At 41.1% G+C, this 27,980-nt stretch overlaps 1 protein-coding gene and 1 long non-coding RNA gene across 2 annotated transcripts in view; one reads left to right on the top strand and one right to left on the bottom strand.

The window, feature by feature from the left end:
• LOC128851227 (uncharacterized) overlaps nucleotides 1-27,980 on the top strand; it is a 76,143-nt gene that overhangs the window by 11,312 nt on the left and 36,851 nt on the right. The window lies entirely within an intron of this gene.
• LY86 (lymphocyte antigen 86) lies at nucleotides 757-26,812 on the bottom strand. The gene is made up of 5 exons (XM_009564124.2): nucleotides 26,575-26,812; nucleotides 12,692-12,778; nucleotides 11,119-11,247; nucleotides 4,084-4,136; nucleotides 757-1,472 (listed from the first exon to the last, which is right to left on the bottom strand). Exons 1-5 carry the CDS (start codon nucleotides 26,693-26,695, stop codon nucleotides 1,377-1,379), a joined length of 486 nt encoding a protein of 161 aa, XP_009562419.1. The 5' UTR covers nucleotides 26,696-26,812; the 3' UTR covers nucleotides 757-1,376.

Here is a 27,980-nt window from a genome sequence, read left to right as displayed (position 1 = left end):
TGGGAGAAGAGGCCAGCTCCCTCCTCTCCACAACCTCCTTTCAGGTAGTTGTAGAGAGTAATAAGGTCTCCCCTCAGCCTCCTCTTCTCCAGGCTATACAACCCCAGCTCTCTCAGCCGCTCCTCGTAAGACTTGTTCTCCAGCCCCTTCACCAGCTTTGTTGCTCTTCTCTGGACACGCTCCAGAACCTCAACATCCTTCTTGTGGTGAGGGGTCCAGAACTGAACACAGTATTCGAGGTGCGGTCTCACCAGTGCCGAGTACAGAGGGAGAATAACCTCCCTGGACCTGCTGGTGACCCCATTTCTGTGGCTCTGATTCCTGCCCATACCTTTTCAAACCAGAACTCAGCCTTGCACCTGATCCATCCACTACGCTTCCAGTCCCCCAAACAGGTCTCCACACTCTGGAACCGAAGATCCTAATCCAAGAGCTGCCCTATGCTTGGTTATCTACCTACCCATCAACTATGCCAGTTTGCAAAGTCTCTTGGAGTGAGAGAGTTTTGGGAGGTGCCACACCTGGGAGTGTAATTTGTGTTTACTTCTGGGGCCTCATGCTCAAAGCAAGGAACAATTTGTCCTGTGATAACATAAAACGTGTGTCAATATGATTGACTTTTCTTATATTTTTTTAAAAAGGTCTCATTTAACTTGTTTGCCTCAGTCTTTTTACCCTTTTTCTCCCAGTTTCAGCTTTGGAAAAATCCTAGAATCATGAGGAAAAATGAGAAAAAGAATTTTCTTTCATTATGAATTTATTGAGAAGCAATAAGTGCACATGTCTTAAATCTAGAATAATTCACACATCACTAGAGAGACATTAGATAACAAAAAGTTCCATGTAGACACCAGAAGACTTGAGTATCATGAATGCAATGACAGAGCATGGATCACAGGCAAAAGGGCACTTTAATCCCAGTTGGTCTTTGTTCTGTGATTGTCACAAAATCTGTACTAGTGGAGGCTTCAGGCAGGTCCCAGTGAAAATGTTGTGTGCTGTAACTGCATAACGTATGATACATATGAAAGTCTTCTTTAGCCTGTGTTAGAAATGGGTACCTCCAACTTCAAAAAAATGCTTAGGCTCTTGCCTATTCTGCATCATTCTATTTTCATCGTAAGATGAGGATGTTAGTATCAGATAATTTCTACTTCCAGCTGTACATATTAGGAGCAAAAGTGGGCTACAGTGTGCATTTAGAGATAAAATTACGACTAGAGGGTCTAGTGACTTCTTGAAAATAGTGAATTATAAAGGGGAATAACATTAGAACTACCATGTAGGGATTACTTCAGAAATATTGTGGGATGCAAGCAGCTCACTTGGCTTGAACAGCTTTGGTAGTCTGTAGCTTTCATGAAGTTGGTTTGTTGCTAATAATAATCTGAATAATTTTTCACTGTAAAATCAACACAAGCGACAGTGGCATGATCTTCATTAGTCAGCTTTACTGAAACAGTATAATCTCCCTGTATGAGAAAAACATAAAGCAAGAGATTAGCCCAAAAGTAGTATGTAACTGCTTCTGTTTCTATGAGGGAATCCTCTTCCTAGAAACAGAATAACACTTTTCTCATCAAGTTCCTCCAAAATCTTTCCTGCCCAAATAAGATTCAGAACCGGTAAAGGACTTGCCTATGTTTTCTGCCAAAATACTCTCATCAGGTGTATCAATGTTGACAGCATAATTTTGAAATTAAAATAGTGGAAGGAGAAAAGAAATTGTTTTGATGTATAAAAATTCCTTTCAAATCTGTGTAACTTCTCGTGTTTCTCCTGAGCAAGCAAAGTATGGGCTGTGCTATTTATTAACTGGAAGGGAAGAGGTCTTCTGTTGTCTGGCACTTCCCTTCCCTGGGCCTTGTTGTTTAGTGTGTATACTGTTATTGATATAAATTTTTATAAAAGAGAGTACCTTGGGGAATGTGTGTGTATGGATGACTAAATCTGTGAGGAATTCCTATATAATAAAATAAGAGGTAGTTTATTTTCAAATTGTGTAGTTAAAAGTACTTATAATTCAGGCTTCAGGGAGAACTTGTCATTGCAGTGCAAAAAGTCTCATACTTAAAGAAGCCATAGGTATTTTGTATTGGTTAAAACTGCTCTTTCCAGACACTTGGAGAAGGAGAAAGGCTGGCCAGGGGAGGTGACAAGGCTCATTTAGTAGATTTGGAAGAGGTTAACTAGATTTAGTTCACTCTGGTGAATTATTGCTGGTACTGCAGTATTTCTTTCTGTAGGTTTTTTTTAACCTCTGGAGTATGGAGGGGAGCAAATCCCAGGGTAGGAGAGCCTGGCAACAGTCACTTTCTAGCCTTAAACCATAGAAAGTTCTTGCCCTGCTCAGGACTCTTTTGGTTGTGGAGTAGACAGAGACACAACTAGAATGAGTCAGACTTCTTGGCATGGGCCTTTTACCATGGGATTTTTAAAGCAATAACTGACCTGTGTCCTCACAGAAAGGTTCAAGCTAAGTATAACTTCCAAATTTAGAGAGACACCCAATGGCAACATGCTCATGAGAATACAGCCTTGTTGTAATTGCAATGCAGACTGTGCAAATGTCCTTTGGGCTGCTCAGATGAGTCTGTTCTTTGTAATGAGAAGGTGGCAATTTCCTCACAGAATAGCTCCTTATTGCCAGCATGGAAGGATGGAATTATTTGCCTGATTGATTAATTAATGAAAAGGGCTTCTTATTTTGTTTCTCACCAGCATGTTAATTCTCCAAAAGCTTATAATTTTCATTCATGGAAGGGAGTTTATAATAACTCATTTCCACTGCTCATTGGTAATTAGATTTTTTTTTCCTTCTCCAGAATATTTCTTTGCTCGTGGGTAAAAATTCTTATTAAAAGAAGATTGTGAATGGTCTTAGAATTTCTGGCCCTAAATTCACATAATCTGCCTGAAACTGGATTTTTAGTGGTCTGTGTGGATGTGCCTAGGGCTTCCTCCTGGTCTAAAGACCTGTTATTCAGTTTGTCTAGAGCCTTTGTTACAGAAGTGTGTTAGCAAAGCAGCTCCTGGAACAGAATGTTGACTGCTATGACCTTAAACACTCCAACGTTAGAGAACAAAAGGCATTGCTCAGTGTCTCTAGCTGTAGCCTTTAGGGAAGCAGGCTGGTAAGGGTGGTATAACAGCCTGCATAAGGGGGTCCAACTCCCTCTGCAAAAACTTTGTAAAATGAAGGTTGTACTTGCTGCTCTTACCAAAGGAAGATACAGACATATGAGATGGAGGACATATTGTGGAGGTTTGATCCTCCCAAAAGCCAGCTATCCTTGTTATCACTTCTGCAGGTCTTGGCAAGCATGACTCTCTCATGCCCTTGTTTAGTATCCCTGTTCTGATCCTGTTTTTTCCTTTTCCTGCACCTGGACTAGTCCAGTGTTGAGCAGGTCCCAGACCTCATCTCTGAGGCTGACACATAGTTTTTATGTCTGCTGCTGAAGAACTGAAAACTTATGCTGTGCTTCTCTGTGTGAGTAAATCTAAAGAGTGTTTGACTGACCACCTGAACTGCGCGCTTTTTGCTGTGGTGATTGTGATCCTTTCTTCACCACAGTCTCATTCAAATGCCTTGATGATCCAGATCTTGCCTTCTCCTGTTCAATCTATTCTCTTCATGTATGTGGCTAAAAATCCTTTGTTATTTACTGGTCAAGTGTAGATTTATGTTGTGCCCTTTTAAGAGACACTGTGGTACAGGAATGAGTTGATTTGCAGCCTTGGTCTCTTAGGAACCCTTGGAGCCACTTCTCTTGTTGCCATTTTAAGAGTAATAGTACTAAAGAACTGTCTGACTGCGTGACTTAGTGCTGATAGAGGGGATCTGGTGTTCTAAGAAAACCTGTCTGTCTCTGGATAATGGTGGTTCTCTAAGCAAAAGCAAAGCCACTCTAAGCAAAGCCATTTAATTTCTTATTGCAAAGTATTAGTCATGTAAACACTATCAGATCCAGTGTGCCAGGTGAGGGAGCTTGGAGTATGCTGATGAAATTGCTGGTAGTCCTCTGATCATACCTCAACCAGGAAGCTCTTCTGCTTAGGAGCACAGTTGTGACAACTTACCTGTGGGATTTCTGCAATTCCCAGTGTGACTGGTCCTTCATAGTAGAATTGTTCTGAAAAGCAAAAATGGTTATGAGTGGTTAGACATGCAGCACATGAAGGAAATAAGCAGCTGATTGGAGAAGCTTTTTTTGTAATAGCTCTTCAAAGTACTCCAGTGACAAGTGCTATGGAACTGCGAAGTGCTCTATACAGTTGCACAACAGCCCTCCTGAGAAATGTCAAGATGTGTGCTGCTGTATGGGGAAGGCAGAGCAGAGCCTGGGCTCAGGAAGGACCTGCAGTGCCTGTTCGAGTGGAGGAAAGGGGGCATGACTTTGCACAACAGACTGGCTGTTCCTAGGCCAGCATACATCCTGCAAATGGGAAATGAAAGGAGGGGAGAGTTGCTAGACAAAGGTCTTTTAGCATTATCTGTTAAACACCTGCAGCTGCCGTAGCTGAACTACACTGTTTTGGTAACTTTAAGAAAAACCAATGTCAGCTGAGTGTTTCTGTAGGTGTGGACTTCTAGCCACTTGCTGAACATGACCTTAAAGTAGGTCTATCTTGTTGCTGAAAGATTGTTCACCAAGAAGTCACATGATGTGCTAAATCCACCACGAGTTGTGCTAGTGACTGGAACGAAGCCCAGGAGTTCACTTTCCAGTTGTCATCTCCCTAACTGGGAGGCACACTTGCTCTTTGCTGTTGAAGAAAGGGCAACTTTGGCACTAATGGACAGAATTAGCAAGTTGTTCTGCAGTTCCTCCTACTTTTTCATAGCTTACCGGGCCAAACTGTACATACTCGACTGAAAATAACATTTGTAGATGTTTCAGTATTTCAGAATTGCTTGCACAACTTGCCCTCCACGAGTTGTGGAAAAGTCTAAGAACTGTTTAAGGATTCTCTTTCGTAGGTGTCATGAAATATTCTTTACTTTGACAGTGACAGAGGAGTAAGTGTTTCATCATATGTATATGACTATCTGCTGGCATCTTGATGCTTGTTACTTCTTGAGAGTTGTTTTAGTCCAGTCTCACTGTGCTGGTTTAAACTGTTTTGTGTGAAAGGTTGTACAAAAAGTTTGGAACATATTTATGTAGTATGGTCCATTCCATCATGCAGTAGGTATCTGACTTAGAAAGAGTGCACAGAAGGTCTTCCCCACTCATGCTATGAAATGTTAGTCAATGGCTTGTAACAAACTTATATGATAAGAATCATGACTATAAGGAAAACTAGGAAAAGAGTAGGAGAAACCTGAGACATCACCGATGTTTTACACCTTTGTACTAATAAGGAATTTGTTAAACATAATTCCCTTATCATCCTGAGAGGTGGAGAAGATGCAGAGCTTCTCAGTGTTGCCCTGATACACCTAATACCAAAATAGATAATAAAATAAGTAGGTTTTGGCTTATCACTCTCAAACTGATAAGCTATGCTGGAGCACTTACACCATACACATTCCCCTCTGCATCCCTGGCTACTTCACTTGGACACCAAGAAGTCTCTTCCTTTTCCAAGAGCAGTGACAATTGCTGGTTGCTTCTGTGCATGAACAAGAGCTCTGGAGTCTGACACATCTCTACTGAAGAGAGTGGTGACTCAAGAATTTTAAAAATACAGTACAGCCCACTCCTCAGTTCACAGCTTTGGTAGAGTCTAAACGGGAGTTAAAGGCACTGCAGACAGCATTACTTGGGTGATGAGTGACTGCCTTGGAACTTGAGCTGTATGTGTGTTGATGTATGCTAATCTATATTGTGAGCTGCACTCCAGGGTGGTGTGAACAATGCAATAGGATGTCTCATGGTTTATGTGTCTTTCTGTTCAGTGGAGAGCCTTGTTTGACTCTCTTTCCTTCAGCCAGCTCTGAGCCTAGCAAACCTTGGATGGCAACAAGGGTGGAGAGGAAACTGGGCTGTGAACAACCATCTTTTCCCAAAGTCCTCTTGGATCACATAGCTCTAGGGACTCACTTAGAATGTCAGCAAACCATCCAGAATCTAACATACAGCTGCAGCACTCAAGCTAAGCAAAGCCTGTATTTTAAAATGAAGTAGGAGTCATCAGGCCATAAATTTGCCTATGAAATGATGGTAATGCTAATCACTCCTTCAGTGTAGGCAGAAGCTATTTCCTCCCCCCTGCCTTCCTTTGCTGTGAGGAAGCCTTGACTACATCAGAGCTAGATGAATGCAGTCTCAGGGCTCTGCCTCAGCCCTCTCTGAGAAGTTTTACATGATTGTTCTCATTTGTGGTAGTTATGCCTTTGCTGAGTGATTGATGGAGTCACTCTCATGAGCTGTACTATCTTTTAGGGAGACTTAAACTGTGGATCTAGGTGCTGTCTGTCTAGTTTGAGGTCCATGTTTACTGGTTTGTGCTTCAGCATTGCCTTTATTTATCTCTTTCTGTCCAGGAGTCTTGCAGTGGTTCAGAGCTATTAATCATATGGAGCTACTAGAGAGAGTCCAGTGAAGGGCCACTGAGATGATCAAGGATGAACATCTCTCCAATGAGAAGAGGCTGAGAAAGCTGAAACTGTTCAGTCTGGAGAACAGAAAGATTAGGGGAGAGCACATCAACGTGTACAAATACCTGAAGGGAAGGTGTTAAAAGGTCAGAGCCAGAATCTTTCCAGTGATGCCTAGTGGCAGGAGAAGAGGCAGTGGGCACCAACTGAAACACAGGAGTGTTTCTTTTGAGCATTAGGAAAGACATTTTTTTACTGTGAGGGTGACTGAGTGTTGGCAGGTGTTGCCCAGAGAGATGGTAGAGTCTCCATTCTTGGATATATTCAAAAAACCCACCTGGATGTGACAACCTGTTCTAGGTGGCTCTGCTTGAGTAGTCAGGGCTTGGACAAAATGACCTTCAGAGGTTACTTTCAACTTCAACCATTCTGTGGTTTTGTAACCAGGACTCTAGAAAACTCTTGTGGCCGTCCTTGTTTCTTCAATGGATAGAAAAAGGACGATGCTGTTTTGAAAATGTGTCCCAATAGGAAAGCAAGGGCAGCTTTAATATTTAGCTAGTTGAGACTCAGACCTGCCAGGAAATAATATGGATCCATAGAGCTGCTGAATTCTATCATTCACAGTCACTTCAGACCATGGCAACTTCTTCAGTGCCTGTGCTGGTTGGATCAGGCTTTTCAATGTTCATCTCACATGAGTATTTCTGCTGCAATTCCAGAAGTGTAAACATCCTCCAAGGCTTTAAGGACTGTACTTTATCACAGCATCCTTCATATACATTTTTCTCCCTATATTCACATGTTTTTGCATTTCTCCATTGAAAGAGGATGAACACATCTGCTGCAGTAAGTATAGCTGCCACAAGCACTGAGCCTAGCTCATTGAAAGAATTCTGCAGTCTTTTTAGAACAAGCCCAGATGTAGTTGCAAAAATTTACAAACATTGGGAACAGCATAAATCGAGAGTGCATTTTTCCAATTAAGATTTCCCCTTTTTCTTTATTTATCTGGTGGTAGGTTATAGAGAAGGGCATATATGTCAGGCATGATGTCGTCAGTGGTGTGCTATGAGTCTACCTTTTATGTTCAGTCCTTTTTCTTAAAGGCCTAACTGAAGGTGACTTCTGTAGAGCACCCTGGAAAATATTTCTAATGCACCACTGATTCAAGATAATACCATTATACTCGTTGTTGCAACTTTTAGCTATTGTTTCCACCAAAAGTAACTTAGTCCTTTTCCCTGCCAGCGAGTGGGCCTCTAGCAGTTTGCACAGATTTTAAATATGTAGGAGCTTCCTGAGGATTGCTTCAAGTTACTAGTTATTTATCATGAAGATTCCTCTCATTCCTGACAAAACACCTATAACGAAATTCTCACTCCTCTTTCTCAAATCTTCCTTGCACTGAAAATCTTTAAACATTCTCACACTCTTGTACTATATAAAGGCCCTGTACATCTGCACCCACCTCTTCCTTTTTCTGTTTTAAATCTTTTCAGAACTTAAATACTCTGTGTTGGAGTTCTTCTAGGACACGATCTTGCACCCATGCAACTGACACGCAACTTCTGTGAGTTTTAGGGATGCAAGAATGATCCAAATAACTGCCAGCTATAGATGCATACTTGAGTGAGAAAAATGTATACAAATACATAGCTGCGTGAGAAACATCTACTCTCTCTACTGGGGAGGAAAATGCGAGATGAAGGGGCTAAGCAAGACAGCATTGCATACCCACCCAAATACTTAGCTTTGTGGTGTGACTTCTTTCTCAGAACCACGTACCCGAACACTTATTGTGATGCCCAGTTCTGTAACTCATGTGTTGTTCTCTACTTCTATTCACAAACGCTAGTTTAGAAACTTGCTCACACCTACCAAAAGAGGCAGTAATATAAAGAATGGAGTTCCAAAGAAAAGAGGGGATTCTGTGTGATTTGGGAGTATACACAAGAAATTGTGCAAGTTCTCTGATGGAGCCTTTATCGGTTGGGACTGAAAGAGGAACTGTGAAGGGTACAGCTGTCTTTTATCAGGAAGTTTTCTTTATGCCTGCAAATTGTGGCTGGCACATTGCTAAATATTACCCTGTTAGGTCATTTTTTCTCTTATTTCAGTGGTTGCACTGGGAAATGTGTTAAATCTTAGCCAAGTATTTACTTAGGAGGAAATGGGAAATAACCAGCACTTTCTACTAAAAAAGAGGAAGAGCTGAGTTCATGTTCTGCTACAAAGAATTTAGCAGGTTTTGTTGCTGCTATTGTTCTTAAATGGAAAATGACACATTTCCTTGCAGCCTTTGCGCTAGCAACTTCACAACAGTCATATAGCTCCAAAAAAAGATCTTGGAATCCTATTTCGAAGTCCCAGTGAGTAGTGCCAGATGTGGCCTTTGCTTAAAATAAACAGCTGTTACTATATGATTATGATGAACGTGAAACCTATGGCTATATAAAGTCTACTAAAGTATTTCTAGTCATGGTAATAGCATTATAGGAGAGAAAATCACACCACCAAACACCCAAGACTGCCATTTCTGTCTCTTCAGTCTCTTTTTCTTGTAACTTCTGCTCTGCTGTACCACATGTGTGAATGGACCAACAAATGCTGTTTCAGAACTATATTCTATCTCATTTTGATATATGAGGCAGGAACAGGCAATTTTTTGCCTCCTTGTGGAAGGCAAGAAAATTCTGTGTGGAACTATATTTAAACTCAAGTCGGGTCTAGCAAAATGTTGGAAATGTTGGCTATACAACAGAGAAAAAGTGACTGTGCTTGAAAAGCTTCAGTTGAAAGGGCTATCTGCCCCTCTGTGCCTTTGCTAGGTAGCATACTTGGCCACTCACAATGTTGTCCTTTCTGCATAGGTATTAGGTCAGATTTAGAGTGTGCTACTGTGGTAAATTATGACTGCTGAATTGCCTCAAATTGGTCTTCAGCTCAATTCTGTGTCCTAAAACATGGGCTAGAATCAAATGTCAACTAATTAAGAAATACCATATTTTCAGTTTGAACATAAGTCTGAGAAAGTTCACTTCTGTCCCCTCTGTGACTTAATTACTAAATAAAATCAGCTACTGAACAAGAGGGTTTGTATTAAAAAACCGTGTGACAGAGGTTCTTGCACTAACTTGGGGTTACTTCTAAATGATGATATATAGTATTATTTGAACAACCAACTATGATTTTATATCATAATGTATTTCAATTAGTAGAAACAATCACCTGTCGGTTTAAGATTAAGGGACTTGGAAACCCCAGGAGATTTTGGCTTTGTGGCTTAGTGCGTGAATAGCAGTTTGTGCTCAGCTTGGGAGAGGCTCCTTAATATATTCTCTAAAGGACATTATTTAGTACTTTGTCAGAACAAGATGTTTTTTTCAGTAGGTCTGTGGGTTTTTTCCCCCATGTAATTCAATACGCAACTAAAGAAAGCTCTGAATTTAATTTTTTTGTATATCTGGCTTACAGGATTTGCATAACTGGTTGCTTTTGCAACATTTCTCTGTTATTCTGTGTGATATTTCTATGCTGTGTGAAATATCTTAATAATTTTCCAGGGCCTGTCTTAGCAGTAGTGTGTGCATGGTCTTTAAATTTATAGCCCTTTTACATGAATTATTGCAGGACTATCAGGATTCAGACGCAAGCGAACGGAAGGAAAGCAGAGCATTTGAAACTAACTGGTGCTCTAACAACTCTGAAACTTCCCTGCAGCTCTACCTGTTTGTTTTAAAACCAGCCTAAAGAAATGATCATGATGTAAGATGGATTTCAAAACAACTATTTAAGATACGTGGCTATTACAGTCCAGAGGCACGACTGTAGTTCTTCTGGCCATACTGTGGCTAGTTTTGCACTACTTGGCTTGGGCTGAAGTACCAAGACTCACTTGGGACCAAAGATGTCTGCTTTCTGGGAGCAGCTAATGTCACTGTAAACCAACTAGAGCAAGTCTGCATCAGCTGGCGATTTGACCGATATGAACAGAAATCATCTGACTGCCACGCAGGCATGTGTAAAACAGAAACAAGATGCAAACCATAGATGGTATTAAATAGAATCTTGGTCCAAATATCCTTACTCAAGCATAATTTCTCTTAAAGCGAGTTAGGAACTGCTATTAAGGACAGGAAGTGTTACTTGCTTAATAGTGAAGAACATGTTCAGAATAGCTTGTTTGTTTGCTCAGCCATTTCTTCTACAGAACTGGCCTTTATTTTTGTCATACTTCTTGCTCACATGTCAACCACATGGATATAAATAGGAATTATGAACCTCTCTGCTGTTGAATGAGGCCACATTACCACAGTTATTTTTTATTGACTGGAAATCCCATGTGCATGCAATATTCTGTGATTAAAGGAAAACAAGCAAACAGGTTAGGGGGAAAAGCAGGATTTGAAATTAAAACATCTCTGTCCCACTGTGTTTCTCTCATCCATTAACATGCTGTTGAAGTAAACAGAACATTACGATGTATTCATGTGTTCAACAGCACAGTGGGTGCATCCTGCTTGGAGTTTTCAGCAGCCATGAAACACTTAGTGTGCTACCTATATTACCTCCTTTCTTCTTTCCACAGAAAACAAGCTTGGGATGACCTGGCTCACAAATCGTCTCTGAATAGGTTAAGACCGTCTTTCCATTTATGATGAGGTTAGCCTTGAGGTACAGTTCCTTAATGCTGTGTCCTACACACAAACCAGAAGAAAAGCTCAGAGAAAGTGCAAGTACAAACAGGTTTATTATTTTTTTTAATAATGCCATTTCCCCCCTGCTGTTTAAGCCGTTGAATATTTTCTCTTCACTGAGAACTGATACATAGAAACCCATGCTTCAGGAACAGGTCTACAAGTCCCTCAAGGTATGTAAGATAGGGGACATAATAGCATATATCTTTATTGTTAAATAAACTATCCCTGTGACCATACTGTGGCTCTGAGGCCAACTGACATAGTAAATTTTGTGTCCATACAGCTAAACATTCTTTCCTGCTGTTCCTAGCAAAGGCACCATATCTAATGGGGCCCTGGGAGCAGTCTGTAGCCTGTACCTGCTGCCTGGGGAAAGAGCAGCTGGCCCAAGCCAAACTTGTGCCAGAAACTAGCACAGAAGCTTGACAGTGCTGGAAGGTTGCCTGCTTGTACCTGTCTTGCTAACATAGACAAAGCCAATGAGGCTACTGGATTTAGGGAGGTCTTTTATTCTGAGCTGTTGGAGAAGTATTTGCAAATGCCTGTAATGTGATTTTGCAGGCTTGTTTAACTTTGCAGCCACCTGAAAACTGATGCTCCCCAGGCAAAAGGGCAGAATGTCTCACAGGAGGGAAACCTTTGCATGCAAGGAAGCATTCCTGACTGCTAAAAGACATTTGACTCATACATATTTTCAGCACCAGGAGCATAAATCAGTGCTCTCATATCTGTGCTCTGGTGGTGATGGTTCTAGGTGAGCTTGAGACTAACAAGGTTATAAGAAGGTGGCTCTCCTATACAAGGGTCACATTAGCTATGGCTAATATTAACTTGTGCACCCAGACCATTAGCTCAAGTGCAGTTCTGCTTTTGACCTTTTGTTGCTGATCAGTCAAGTATAATAATTAAGAATGGTATAGTTTCAGCCAGTACAGGTGGTGAGCTGATTGCATGACTGTGTTGCCTTATGCTAGCACTTCCCCAGCACTCCCCAGCATCCTTCTCTGCCCAGGAGGGGCAGAGAGATGTCCCCACTTTCTGCCTCCTACCTGCAAGGATCAGGCTTGGCAATGTGACAAGCACTGCTGGTGCTGACACGAGAGTGTGGGTGCTACAGCTGTCTCATTCAACAATACTCTCCCTAGGAGACTTAGCTATGAAGAAAAGCTCTAGAGCAGCCCCCATCTTGGCTATCCATATGTATAAATGAAGAGTAAGAGAGGAACAGGAGCTGAGGGCTCATATGTCCTTCTTAGGGTGACATATATGGTCTGAACTGATAACAGAACTGACAATTTTCTATCCCTATACAGGTTTTGAAATTTCTCAGAAATGAAGCCCATTCATATTTTATAGAAGGTTATTACCCTTGCTTGCTTCTTAATACCAGTACTCATATGAATTACCTGTTTATGGCATGAGAACATAGCAATTCACTTACTCAGGACAATTGCACTTCTGATGTTAAAGGTGCGGGTTACAATATCAGAACAACGGTCAATGCTCAAAGCAAAATCTTGCTGGGGATCTGTTTGGAGACAAAAAGAAGTGGGTAACAAGTACTTTTAATACACACATTGTATAGAATAAAACAATAAAATACAGAAGAGCTAAAAACCACATTGCTTATTCCTTAGAAATTCTTCAAGATGTCATCAAAACTCCCATGCCCTTCATTTAAGAACTACTCCTGTCCTTCCTGCTGCATCAATATGAAGCACATTCAGATAATAGTCTATATGTGGCTAAAACCTACTGTGGGGGAAAGTGAGCCAAGTTCAGGGAAAGTAAGGTCCCCACAGTGGTGGGTCATCGATACACTTTCAACAGTGAAGATTCAGCACAGCTGTTCTTTGCAGGCTATGTGCATTGCTATTCCTTCCTGAGCACTGAAGAGCAATTGGTTGTGAGACGATGGTTTTCAGTTAATTCATATGACAAGATAGCTAGGTGAAGCTGATTGGGAAACTGAATCCTGAATTGGGATGAAAAGACCAAAAATGAAAAGAAAACCGTATGACTGAGATCCTGCAGTATTTCATGCTGGGTCCATCATCATGTGGTATTTCTAACCCAGGAAATATTCTATGTTTCTCCATTTCTGGTAGACTTTAGCAGAGCTAGGATCAAAGGGAGCCCTACAGCTGATGACTGACATGGCTCTTACTGCTCCTTACAGTACCTCTTTCTCTACATCAAGCTCAAAAACTCTCGTACAAACTTAATTCCTTTCTCCACGCTTCCACTTTCTTCCTTGCTAGCCTCCATGAGACTCTATGCTGTGCCTGAAGGCTTGCCAACATGTCACACTCTGGTGACAGCCGGCAGCAACAACTGACAGCTCTGCTGCCTCAACCAACAGCATGTGCAAGGGTTTTCCAGAGCTGTGGCTGGAGGTGAAAGATTTAGCCAGTTTGGAAGCATATAATCTTGAGCCTCAAGACTTGTTTTAGGCGTAGGTTTGTCCCTCATGGTAGCTTTCCAGCCAGCCTATGCATCCAGCTTCCTTCTCTGTGGAAACCAGAGAAGGGACTGCAGCACACGGAGAAGCAGCTGTAGGCTCCTTGGTTTACATAAAGCCGGTGGTGGCAAAATACAAACTTCAGAATTGAATTCTGTTTCTAAATTATTGTTGCTTGAGGTAATGTTCTCACTGAATTGAAAATAAGAGGGTTGGGAGAATTTTCCTTTCATGTTGTGGCTGAGATAGTGTCTCCATAGTCTGAACCTGTTTTTGCAGCAGTGCCCCACAGCTGTAGCAGCTCTTAAGGAGCAAGCCTGGGTGGCCATAGCCTGATTGTATATAGAGGTGAATAGGAGATGAATGAAAGTGCTGGGAGAAGCTGGTGGCTCTGCAAGCACATGGATTGTCAGTGTGATCCAAAATGAGCTTCTGGGTCCTAAGTTCTGGTAAGTTAAAATAACTGTTTAAAGGAGAGGGATAAAAGTCACTGTGATTTCCTCCAGCTCTACGTCCCTGTGCTTATTTTTGTCCTCCACACTTTAAAGCAGTCTCTGCAACTGAATGATCTGCTTGGGGCAAGGAATTTGTGCCTGGAGTTATTTATCAGTTCAAGTGTGACAAGAGTCAAAGGATTTTCTTTCCTCCTTTACCGTATTCTTGCTTTGTTGCTGCAGCTTCAGAAACTGTTGCAAGCAGGTAACTTCTCTCCAGGACCGTTAATGCCTGCTTCCCCTCTGGTCTTTATCATCTCTCAGGGTTTGGTTTCCGCTTTCCTCTGGGCTTTTGCAAGGGCTACTCTCATTTCCATTTTCTGAGTGGTGTGATGATAACCTTCAGGAAGCAGTTGCTCAGACTCAGAGCAACTTGGGCATTGATGCCTACAGACAGTGTTGGTTGCCAAATGATTAAAACTTTCACCTCTAATTTCCAGAGGGAGCTACAGTAAGAAATGCTGCTGCAACATATACAATGTTCCTCTTTTCTCAAAGAGACTACACTGCGCTTTAGTCAACCAATTAAATCGTGGTATTAGGGCTTCAAACTTTTAGTTCAAAATTCCTTATCAATAACTGTTTGGGTGGTAAGGGAATGTTCATGTTCAGTGAACCACCTTACTCCAGGGTTGTTTTACTTTGAATATCTCATGCCTGTTTATTTTTTTGCTGTGGGTTGAGCTCCTTTGCCAGATGATCTATTTCATACTGCATTGTAGCCACGGGTATCTTCTACTTCACTGCTAGTGATACAGCATAGGGTTCTGGAGAAGTATTGTCTGGTCCACAGAGAAATAGACAGTGGAAGTACTTACATGAGAAAATCCAGCAAAATTTATGAATTAGAGCACTTGGATTTTCTGTTGTTACTCTGTTTCTGAGAGATGTAAAATTTTCCACTAGCACCCAGTTAGTTTTCTGACCTGTGAAAATTCAGGCTATGACTTTGCAATCCAACATCTTAGATATTGTAGTGTACATCAGGATCTTTAGCTGAAATCAGTCAAAAAGATGACTGTGTTGCTAAAGCTATGGTGCTAGGACGTCTGGATTCCAAGATGTGTAGGCTGCTGAAAGGAGATTAAAGAAAATAGTGCTTTTTGACCATTTGATAAATGAAGATGCCTGTGAATTCAGCTGTGCTCTATGAACTATGGTGTCATGCCATATCCCCCTTTCTTTACATGTTGGGGAGTCCCTTGTGTGGCAAACGCCACTCCAGGCAATTGCCATTTTAATGTTTCATCACAGATGCACAACTGTGAGTCACTGTGTGTCTCTTATGGAGGCTTAATACTTATTCTTCCTTGTTTGCCTTAATCTGAAGTGAGCTGGTTAGACCAAAAAAAAATACATGTTATGTCTTTCACATGTGCAGAGCAATAACATTTACCATCAAATCTCTAAAATACGTGGGGCTGCCCTTCAGCCTTCCACTTCCCCACAACATTTGATAGTGCGCAGTACTGTATGTTCCCAGACTTCCCTCCACCCACTCCCTTCAATCTGCTCCCTCTTCCATAATTAAAACTAGAAACTCTTAAACTCGTTGCTGAGTATTTCTTTTCTAGTTCAGCTTTGATATATTACTAACACTTAAAACATTGCTGGAAACTTTGCAAACACATTGAGGTTTATCAGTGAAAATCTGCTTATTGATGGGGAAAAGGGTCATGTTTTTTGTGTCTCTGTGTATCTACACGAGAAGGTCTTGGGCTGCAACATATTTGCAGTTAGCATGAATGTGCTAGAGAGCAGGATTTTATCCAGAGTTTCTCTCTAGGCATTTCTAAATCTTTCAGGCAACTTCCCGGAGAAAGAAGCAAGTCTTCAGCTTTTATAAACAATCAATGTACTATAAGATATCTTAGGCCACTTATTTGAACTTGATGCTGTGTCTAGTGCTGAGCTCTCAGTTGTATCTAGCACTGAATGAACAGCTCTCGCTGAAGACTGGTTTCTGTAGCACAATCCTGCTTTGTGAAAGGTAAATTTGTGATTTACCTGGCATCTTGCCACTGATCACATCTTACGTGGCATAGTGTCAGCTGACCCACGCATCCTATCTCCCCTTTCACCCTTACCCAAGTACCCACTAGTGATCTATTGATATATTGGCTTGGTATGTGGTTTTCCTTATATATGACCTGTAGTGTCACCATAGTGCAAGATTTCAGCCTGGCTTACTATTGCAAGGTACTCACAGAGATGGATTTGGCTGGGCTTTTCTAGAAGACTGAGCAGACCTGTAGAATAGCCTAGAAGCTCAAAGAGTTCCTTACTTTTTCTTCCTAGAGTTTATTTTTCTGCTCGTGTTCTTGTCAGAAGGTTAATTGGTAAATTAGCTCAGACATATTCACAGTGGTTTATCTACATGACTCTCCTGGCTGCAAGCCTTGTGCCTGTGATGGAGACAATAACCCCAGCAACAGGGACAACAGAAGGGAACATACTTTCATGCCTCTGTTCCTGCAATTGTGGGACCACCAGCTTACACTCCTGCTGGACATGGGTGTGCACCAAGCCACAGGGATGTGAGCTGGTGCTGCCCTTACCTCCCATGTGTCTGTTCAGTGTCCTTTGCTCTTGGAGGTGATCTCCAGCAGAAAGATGAAACAGACAGTTGAGAAAGATAATGTGCTGACCTGCTATGGCTATGCCCCTCAGAGTATGAGCTGCTAGATGACGAACTGGGAAAACTGCATGGCCAGATGGGAAGCACCTGTTCCAGGAATTTTGCTCTGCAGTTTTACAATAGCCTCTGTCTTTTATTCTCCTCTCTCCCTCCCCATCTCGTTAACTGTCTTCTATGGGCTTTACTGTCATGCTAATCTACACTAAAATCTCATTATTTCCAAATGAGCATGAAAATCAGTGTTACAAGTGAATAAGAGCAACAAGCAGGCAAGCTTTGCTTGTAAGAGTCCACATCTGTAAGTCTTGAAGTGGTGGGAAGGCTATTGGTAAGCCACTGGTATTTCAATATAACACTTTTTAGGAGCAGGTAGGCCGCATCATCAAATGACACAGCTACACTAGGCTAGGGTCATACAAGGACAGATGGGTGCTAGAGGAGCTGGGAATTAACACAAGGAAGAAACATATTTAGTAATTACCCAACACTGCTCACCTTCAAAGTTCTTAATAAAATGAAATAATTAGTCCTTATAACACTCAAGGTGATGAAAGGAAAGGGAAAGAATGAGGAACTATTTGAGATCTCAGACTTTATGTATTCACTCAACGTTTTCCCTTTAATGTCTATTTAAATTAATTAACCTGAATGCTCAAGGTTATATCTGACACTGGAATCTGCTTATAAGGTACTGAAGAAGAAGCATCAGCTGAATTAGCAGCTCTGCAGTTGTGCACTTAGGTTTCCCTAAGCACCCTCAGTTTAATGAACTTCCCTTTAGGCCTGCCTTCCTTGCGTGCCGCTGCCATGTCCAGACATGGCTGGGAGAAGACGATTTACCCTCTGCTCAGAGGGGAGAAGAAAAAATTGTAAGAGTCGTGTTGGCTCTGGCTAGTTTATCATGAGGATGTTTCATCCCAAGATGCTCTTCTCAGACACTACCAGTGCTGGGCTTTTGCCTAGTTTAGACAGGCACTCTGGCCTCCTTTTCAGAAGTCGTGGAATGTTTTATCTCATGTACCTTTCCAGCTTGCTTAGGCGTCATGGAAGTGAAGAAATGAGGAGGATTACAGTTCAGGTATCCTTAGTGTCCTAGGGGTACAGAGTGTGGGAATTCCCCTTTGCAAATAGCAGTATCAGCTTGTGACCTCAGAGGTCTGCTTAACCCTGAAGCTCTTGGAGGTGGCTAGTGGAGTGAAAAACTAGTTCCTTTATAATAAAACTTATGTGGCTATAGAGGGAACTCTGAAGATTTGGTTTCGGTATAATCCATAAGCTAAAAATCCCCAGAACGCTACAAAGAGAAACTTAAAATATAGTTAAGAAAAAGTGTTTATGCAATATTTAAATCATTTCCACTCCTCTCTCAAGAATACAGAATGCTGGTGATGCAAAGAGCAATTATGTACAGCTTGGTTAGACTGAAGCACAGGCATTACTTGCCTGCGTTTATGGACCTAGTTTCAGAGCAAGGCAATTCCAATATCTTACAAAATTGGTTTAAATAAAGGATGAAGATTTTGTCTCCTACTATTTCAAATAAAACTCATTGCTTAGTATTACTGACGTCTAAATCTGCAAATATTAATAAACAGTAACTCAGAAAGCTGGTAGCTTCTCCAAACCTTCTCCTGGGACACTGACTGCAATAGTAGTAGCATTTGCGGTGTGAAAAACAGATGTGGGATGGTGTGCTCAGCCCATGAGCAAAGGGCTTGAAGTGTGTCAAATGGAGAAGAGAGGAAGAGATTTGCCTGGTGCCAAGCTGAGGTCACTCAGCTGCCACCTGTGGCCACGGAGCTGCTGGTGGCCTGGGCAAGGACCTGTCTGATACGGTGAGCTGGAGGGAAGACCCTGTAAAAATGGCAAGTGTGAGGGGCTCTGTGCAGCTGAAGGGCTGTGGGGATGAGAGTGTCGCCAGCATGCATAAAGCAGCCTTGGCAAAGACTTGACCTGAGTCCCCCTGCCTTTTCCTACCAGAACCACCTTTCTTGACAGCAGGCTTGTTAGAGCTATTTGCCAGGGCTGGAGGGGAGGCCCAGTGTCTGAAGGTGCATGGAGATTTTCCTTCCTTTTTCCAGCGATAACATTTCAAAAGTGGGGTTTCTGTGCTTTGTGTGGTATGATAAATCTTTGTATAAACCTGTTTGAGAAGACAAAACTGAAAAATGCCAGCTTTGAGAGACAGGACATACAGATCTGTATTTGTATTTGTATATGAGAATCCTGTTTTGTCCTACTTAGCTTGAGAGTGAAAGGAAGGCAGAGCAGGCTTCAGCTAGAGCAGTGTAACAAGAAAATGCTGCATTAATTTGAGCCCAGTAGGGAATGTATTAAAGAGAGAAAGTCTTTGTTCTTCTGTTCTGTTGGTGAGAAAACACCATGCGCTGCACGAGTAAGATGCATACAGTATCTGCCTGTATTCCTAATCAGATCTGTCTCTTCTCTCTTCATGTGGTTTTTTCTTTTTTTTTTAACATTCTTTGTACTGCTCTACTTGATACAGAGATCCCTGGACATCAGTGCTTGCCAGTATGACTGGGGATTCACAACAGACTTGCAGGCTTGTTTCAGAAATAGAAACAAACATTACTAGAAGCTGCCCTGCTGTTAGACACATGCCATGCTCTGGGATAGCAGGCTTTACCGCTGATTATACAGAACAGTAATCAGCAGCATATAAATGGGCTAAATGTTCCCATTTTTCCAGGATGTGTTGAAATCCACCATAGGAGTATGGCAGTAAGCTATAATTAGAATGGCATGCTCTCTTTGCTGAGGAAACTAGCTGGGTTCCTGCCTGCCCAATCACTGCTGGATCATTTGACAGGATCCATCCATCTTCAGCTGAAGAGGAAACTGGTGCATTGAATTAATTTGTGGTAGCTTTTGGGGTGCTAGCCTTTGGCAACTGGAAGCTCTCCTGAGTCTAAAAGCAGCATTTGGGACAGATCAGAGGTTTTGTATTTGATACATGGTGATTCTATATGGGATATTTAGGTTTCTTGTCTCTGAAAGACACTGTTCCTCCCTATCTTTAGGTTGCCATAAGCCTCCTTGAAGTTGGTGCAATGATATCAACACACAATAATGCTGAAGTCCTTTTTGTATTTTTCTGAGTATATTAATTTTTCTTAGCTTATTCTGGATATTTTTCTTGATAGACATTAAATTACTGTGAGAACCTGATCTGCTTCTGTTTGCTTTGCTAAACTGTAAGCATTGTGGGTTTCAGAACTATTTTGAGGCCTTGATAACAGCTCTATAAGAGATGATGTGGCAACGCCAAGAAAGCCTAGCAGTGCTTCCTATGCTTACACAGAAAACTTTACATGGGGGCACTTTGGAGCAATTATGGTTTGTTCTTACTCCTGACTTGCTGCAGTGAATGTGCCTTTTGATAATGTCAACTTTATGTAATACAGGAACCTAATTTCAAATTTTCATCATACTTTTACCATAGCTGTGACTCACCTGTTTAGTACATAAGACCTCTCCCTCCACGGAGACTCAAATTTAGCATGCAGTAACAAATGAAAGTTCTGCCTTGACCACAGTACTTCTTGACTGTAATGCAATATACAGTTTTCTGTGTAGGTCTCTCCTATTTGTTTACAAAGGGGAGAACACCTTTTCCTATGGCTTGCCTTGCAAGATGTTACCCTTCCTGCTTGTGACTCCTTAGTGACTACAACATCCAAAGACATGGCAAATGTCGAGAAGTGGAAAGTGTGTCTGGTAGTTTAGATTTAGCAGCTGGAGATAAGCCAGAGGGGCTGCCACACATATACAACCTGCTTTTGCAGTCCATGATGCAGGATCTTCATTGATTTGGTGAACAAATGGATACTATGAAGAAACTTCTGAGAACTAAATTGGATGGGAAAATTTAAAGCAAGGTGGGAAAAGTTCAGCTGAGGTTAATTCTCTCCACTACTAGTCTCAATGAACACATTAATATTGATTTTGCTAAATGGTTCAAAGTCTAGATGCTGAACATAATGTTTTTGCCAGAGTACCTTGTAGGTATGAAATGATCTCCTACTCCTCTTTACCATTTACATTTTAAAACTTACTAAGTACTCTCCCCTGTCTGAAAGGAGAGGTGAGATTAAATCAGAACCACTGTAAGAGATCAGATAGGAAAAGAAAGATTTAACCCTCTCTAATGAAGTGGGGAATGAAACACATAAGGTAGTTTTAATTTATAGAGGGACCAAAGCTTTAAAAGAAGATTTGTATGTGGCCTCATATCTATGCTACCTTGATTCTGGTGATAGGTTTGGTTTGTTAGGATCTAGCACCAGAAATATACGTGTCAACATCTGGCCTTCCCCGCTGGAATGAGTAAACTATACCGGATGAGTATAGCAGCGAGGCTGTCACACTAAGATGGCTTGGACAGAACAAAAACCAAACAAAAATGTTTTCAAGTGAGATTCTTAAGTTCTTTGATTGCTTGCCCATTAGCGATCTATGCAACAAAAGATCAGAGGGTAGTTGGTGTCATGTGGCTTTAAATAATTTAGAAGCAGAAGCGATTGCTGGAGACTGCTTGAGGGAAATAAATAAATAAGTCCAGAGGAGCAGCTGGTTCAATCTGTCTGCCAAAAACTAGGAAGACTAATGGAAAAAGAACCTTCTTTTACCAAGAGTCTAGAAGAACATTTACCCAGAAGATGCATGAGGTGAGAATGTTTTTACAGATTTTCTTTGCCAGATGAAGCTATTGGATTACTTATACCCTTTAACTAAAGGATGTAAACATGTGGCCAGGGAGGAAAAAGGATTAGTAGAATTAGTTGACATAGAAAACAAAGTGATGTGCTGTAAAATTAGTGCTACAATGATGACAGTTTAGCAGGTTTGTTTACAAGCTGTTATTGCTGATTGAGCAGGGATGGGTGCTGCAGCTCTATTTTTAGAAAAGGAAAAAGAGGATGTTAAGAGAAATACCAAAATTTGATCTCTCACTATGTAAGAGAAAAGATATGATGGGCTGAGTGTGTGAGGAAGACCCTAGCAAGACTGAAACTGTTCAGCATGGACAGAGAAATTATCACAAAATGGTAATCTAAGAATTCTATCAGTCTCCACTTCTATTTCTTTTTTTTTTTTAAGCATTGAAAAGTTCCCTCAAAGCTGAGTTTAAAAGGAGAGTGTCTGTACTGCACTATCTGAACAGAGCAGGCTCTACACCCAAGTAACCCTGTTGACTTCAAGGGGCCATGTTAACAGAGATCCAAATCTGAATTCACAAGTTTAAAGAAAAGCCATACGAATGAAAGTTTATCTGTAAATGCAATCCAGTGCAAACCTATTCTGAAGTGGGCAGCACTACTCTCTTCTACTGTACCAATGTTGGGCAAGAAAAAACCTTTATAGAAATGACCCTGCTTGAAGTGTGACATTAAGCAATACAAGCAGTCATGTAGCTCAGTGGACGTTAAGTTCAGTGTGACTTTGCTCAGTTTAGGATGAGGCATTGGCATGTAAAAATAATTATCTACATGACTGTAGGGCCCTGCTTCTTTATCTAGCAGAGACATTATTAAAGAAAATGGTTATGCATATCTCTAAATATGTTTTATTATTTTTAGATCTGTAGACATGCAGATATAGAATTTGTGAAGAAGGGTGCAGCCAGGTTGAAATGAATGGTGATTTGTTGCTCTTTCTCCTGAATCTTCAGCTAATGGCTATTAACTTTGTTTCAGGTGAAAAAAGAAGAAAAATCAAACAGTCAAACATGGATTGGGAAATGTGTTTGTTGATGTTAGTAAAAAAATTCCATGTGGTCTGAACAGTGTTTCACAAAGCCTAGGGAATATATCTCAAGATGTCATCTTCAAATACTACTACTTGGACTCTCTTAAAGATCTCGCTGAAGTTTCCTGTTGTTTGTTTACTCCAGTGCACAGAAGGCAAAGTCCTTAATGGTTGGTGCTCTTCTGGCCTTTTCTAAGAACAATCTGCCTTACCAGTAACCTTTTCTACACTGTGGGGAAATCTATATTTTTAGAGAGCAGGCAGCTCTGAAATCTCCCAGGTCCTAATCTAAACGTAGAGCTTTATTAGTCATGGAGCATACTGGTCTGGGTTTGCTGGTTGAAGCAAAACCATGCATTCTGAAACCATTCTATGATTCTATGAAATACTGATTTGTTCATGTAGGCCCAACTAACATCTCAAGAAAGAACTGTAAAAAGAGTTGGAAAACATCTTTCATGCATTTACAGCAGCCATCTCCTGCTTTATCCTGTGAAGAGAGCCCCATTAGAACATTACGTTGTAAGAATGTTTTCATGGCTAATTAAGACAGGCTTACATCCATGGTCTTGAAGCAGCTGCTGGTAGAGGTGTTGAAGAGCTGTATTTTGTAGTCTCTCACTGTATTGCACTTTGCACTCTAAGGTGGGTGACTGACACTCGAATAGCACTGGAATCTGCTTGGGGCACTTTGCTACCATTGCCTTCCCACCTTTCCCTTCCCAGACAATTGCCTTTTAAAATGTAGCTGGAAAGATCAAAAGTGTTATTACTGTAAAAATTGCTGTGAAATTAAAAGGGATAGGAATCAACCATTTGTGTAGCAGGTTCTTTTCATGTCTCTGCATAGACTTGCCAATTATGGTTCTCTTTTCTCAGTTAGAGATGTTAACCTGTGTTGCTTTTATCTCAGGATCCCTGCCCAGGTTTCTAAAGCTATTTGTGGTCATTTGAGATCTTTCTTCATTTTTGTCACTTGTTCCTGGGAGGAACAGTGGCAATGATGGCAAATGTCTTGCTATTTATAGACTGCCTCAGTGTAATGTCTGTTGTGGTTATATAGAGAAGGCAGCATGCTGCCTATATAATTTACTCTTAGACCACCCATCTCTCAGACAGTTTCTTGTTATGGACTTGCCGTTGAGATTTTTTTTGTCCAATTTCTTTTAAATTCCTTTTTTTTTACAAGTGCATGTTATTGATAACTAGGGTCTTATCCGGCCCTTTTTTTTTATACATCCCTGAGAGTCCTGTTTACTGAACATCTAGTCTGAAATGGCTGGGTGGGAATTGGGGTCCTTTTAAAGGATCCGGAGCATGGAGTGAGGCCGGGGGCTTGATGCATGCCTGTATCTTATGTACTATAGGGGCAGGATACAAACCCGAGCAACAGGGTTGCAACAGGGAATCGGGACTTGCTGTGTTTTCTCCGTCTGTCTTCAGTTATCCACCTAAGCTCCTCTGCTACATTTATCACAGTTTATATTATCTCATATCTTTTGCTTTAGTCAGATTTTTACTGCATTATAGAAGAGAGTCTGATAGACTGCAAGGTGAAAATGAACACTTAGCTCATTTTTAAATGCTCAGACTGAACTCTATTAATCTGTTGATAGAGGGCATTCAGCTCCAGAAATAAAATTGTGAAGTACTTTTTGCTGAACTTCTCTTAACTTCCTTAAATTTTACTTGATTCAACCCTGACTCACTGATAATATCCTAGTGTTTATAGTAACACCAATAGAGGTGAAATCAAGACCCTCTTGAAGTCAACAGGGAATCATTTACCTAAGATTTCATACAGGATACCTCACTGTGGCAAAGGTATCCCCAAAATATGTCATCCTCTGGCATGTTCAGTGGAGCAAGGCGTAGCACCGGGATTTCTCAGGCTGGAGGGACCTGTGGGGCAGTCTTCCTCTGAAACAGCTAAAGAGTATGGGCAATTGTCTAGCATTGATTCTGTGCTCGCTGTCATTGCAAAGTAGTCATGAGAAGATTTGTTAAGAAATGGTCTTGTCAAACCTAGGCACTAGTGTGTCTATTCCCTCCTGGCGTTAGAACAATTGGGATGTCACAGCTAAAGAATGAAGCCATGTCTTGCGAATTTACTTGTGGTTTACAGTGAAGTGAAGCAGACACAAATCTTCTGCTCTCCTGAAAGAGTGCTCAGCACCTTTGGCACTGTTGTGGGCTTGCCAGTTATCTCAGTAAGAGTAGTGCCTCCTCTGAAGGGAATGTAGACCAGTGTATTCAGGTTTATCCTTCCCAGCTGTAGATTTTTGATCTCAGCCCAAACACTTTGTATTTTTCTGCTTTATGCAAGCTACCAGACAATGACCTGGGTCAGCATAGATGTAGGTGGTGCATCCTGGTCTGATGTTACAGGTATGGTGTAGCCTCTGGAAAAAGGCAGGGCAGAACACTGTGACAGCAGGTGTGAGTGTTGCTACAACTGAATCTTCTAAGCTCTAAGGGAATGAGGAATCAGGCTTAAAACAAGGAATCTGATTTAATTCTTGTATTGTTTCCACGCCTGTGTAATCTTCTCATTTCCCATAGCTGTGCCCAGGAGAACAAAAAACCACTCTCAGTGTTCGGACCTGACCTTTATGATCTCTGGTTTATGCTTCTCAAGCTGTGAATTCCTCCTGAATGAATGTACCTCTTACCTTTCTCTGTGTGGCAAACCAAAATAAGTGATACAGACGCTCTAAACAAATGTATTTTGTTAGCTAGGCCAGTGGAGTGCACATTAACAAGCAATGTCTGACTGACACGTGCCCAGCAGACAAATTTCATCATCATGTGCATTGACTCAAACTATAGCCTGTGTCTCTATGTCAAGATATCTCATGCTAACCGAGACCTTTTGAGGGAACAGAATTCACTTACACAATGAATTCTTACTAAAATAAAGGTAATACCAAAGCTTGCATTCAATATCTAATTAAATGTTTTCCTAATGCAGTTTAAACATTTATAATATGTGAAGCCTGACTTTAGTCTCTTGGGAGCAGGCCAGTAAAGAATAGCATCACAAATATTTATTTACTTCTCTTGTCCCTCACTGGCTTTATTTTAATGGGTGTGAAAAACCACATGAAAGCTACAGGGGAGAAAAAAGCCCCCCAGGAAACCTTTTGTATCAGGATGAATTGGAAAAACAAACTCTAGGATGCTCATTTCCCATGAATCTCTTTTCATGTCATGTGTGGAAAATGAATGAGGCATCTGTGAATCTAATTGCCTTTGTCCCAGTTGTAAAGCAGATCAGCACAATAGGAGAGGTGCAAGGCCAGCAAAGCAAGAGGTAAAAAGCAAGGCATCATTCACTGAATTCACTTTCAGTCATTCTAGTGCTGCTTGCTCCTTTGGTTCTCTGCAGATTTAAAGAACAAACAAAACTTATGGTCCCTGGGAAATGCCACTGTTAAGTGCTGCTGATGAAGTTTCCATAAACAGGGTGGCAATGGCAGAGAACACGAATCCTTCCCACTGTCACACTGGGTCCCTTGTCACTCCAAGTGGGAGGACAGAAAGCTCATCACCACAGCCCTGCCACAGGTAAGGAAAACAGAAGATCAATGCATTGAAGCGTCTTTGTCATCCCAGGGGTAAAACCCACAAAGATCTAGGGTCTTTTTTTTTTTAACTTAACTTCAAGATAAAAATCCTACTCAACTCTCATGCTGAAATGGATTTTTGATAGCTGTTTATTATTCTGAATTAGGTTACATTATTTCTTCTTTATTATCTTTTACGTAAATACAGTTAGATTTGTGTGTGTGTCAACCAAGCCGTATGTATTGGGAAGACTAAAAATATTCTAGCTGCAAAACCCAGTGCTGGCTTGGGAGTGTAACTCTTTCAATCATTGCCTGGCTTATAAGTCTCTTTCACTGAGTAAGAACAACTTTGCTGCCCAGCTAAAAGGAAAATGGAAATTTAAAAAATCTCACCACAGCTTTTGTAATATATTTCCAAGTTGTCCTCTTTGCAGACTGTGTGCATAGGCCATTCTCTGCTGTCATTGACGTGAAACAGGACTAAGATGAGAAGGAGAACATTCAATGTCTTCATGGCGGTAGTGGTAGTTTGCAGGATTACCTCTCTCTCACTTGCTAACCCTCTGTTCCTTCCTTTTTCCAAGGCAGTTTAAGTACTACATTCATGCCTGCAGAAGGGCTAAGTGAGCCAATGAAGCCTTAGTTTACCACAACGTAGTATAAACAAGAGGCTAATCAGGATTGGAGGGTGCTATTTCCGTGTGCTTAACACTTCTGCTTTCTGTTTCATGTTAGCTTAGTGGCGAATAAGCTAATCACACCTACACACTGCATAGCATAGCCCTGCCTCAGCGCCTGCTGGAACAATGCTGATCAGTTTTTATATTGCTGCCAGTTTCTCCTCTTGAAGTCAAAGCATTTGGGTCAAGACTTCAGACAGGCTTATTTAGTCCCTCTGGCTGCAAAATGTTACGATCCAAATTGCCCCATTTTAACCAGACAAAGTCAGAATAAATTTTGCAAGGCTGACAGTTTGGTTTCTATGTTCTTAGTAACAAATCTGTCTGCTGAAGGGAAGTGTGTCTGATGAAGCTGACAGCAAAAACACAAGCCTTGAAACTTTTAGAAACTAATCCTTTCTACTTAACTATGCTAAACACTGCATTAATGTTCGCTTTGTTCAATGGTTCTTAGGAATGTACTATTTAACAGTATATCCAATCATGGAGACATAGACTCAATGCTTTTCCTTCTTTCTGGTTCTTTAGCTGCCCACTATTGACACTGTGCACTTGTTATTCACACTAGATTTTTTTTAAGCTGTGCTTTCTGAAAAAACCCAGAAGCCATTGCAAATAGCAGGGAATGATCCATAAGGAAAGAAGGGAAAAGTATCTCCAGTAAACTCCTTCAATTCAGCTTATGATCCAGGACTGGAATGGAATGTCAAACTGCCGTTGCCAAAAAGGTCTTTCCTGGACAGAACACTAACTGGAAAAAAGCTGCAAGCTAAATTCAATCTTAAAGCAAATGTCTGTAATAATCTTCTCTGAGCTGGAGACAAGGAGAAATTGGCTCTGTAGCACAACAGAGTTGGAGAAAAGATCACTTTGGCCATTTCTGTCTTTCTTGCTATGAAGGCTGCAAACATCATTTACTCTGCCACTAAATAAAGTTGAAGGGGGGAGAGCCTATGTACTTTAGCAAACAGGAACACACCTAACAAGACAATTATGAAATAATGCTAAACAATAGAGCTTTAAGGTCCCTTCCAAACCTTACTATACTAATAGAGCTGTTCCTCAGGCAAAACCCTGGCCTGAACTAAGATAATAGAAGTAATCCTATAGATTAAAGAG

This window comes from Cuculus canorus, chromosome 2 (genome assembly GCF_017976375.1).
Source record: "Cuculus canorus isolate bCucCan1 chromosome 2, bCucCan1.pri, whole genome shotgun sequence".
NCBI classification, from domain to species: domain Eukaryota; kingdom Metazoa; phylum Chordata; class Aves; order Cuculiformes; family Cuculidae; genus Cuculus; species Cuculus canorus.
This window is presented reverse-complemented; position numbering and strand designations above follow the sequence as displayed.

What these genes read in the sequence shown, in the direction of transcription:
- LY86 (XM_009564124.2), bottom strand. Translation starts at nt 26,695, where the DNA reads ATGAAGACATTGAATGTTCTCCTTCTCATCTTAGTCCTGTTTCACGTC. An exon ending in AATATATTACAAAAGCTGTG is followed by an intron (nt 12,779 to 26,574) that starts GTGAGATTTTTT and finishes GTCTCCAAACAG; the next exon opens with ATCCCCAGCAAGATTTTGCT. An exon ending in CTGTGGAAAGAAGAAAGGAG is followed by an intron (nt 4,137 to 11,118) that starts GTAATATAGGTA and finishes TTTGCTTTTCAG; the next exon opens with AACAATTCTACTATGAAGGA.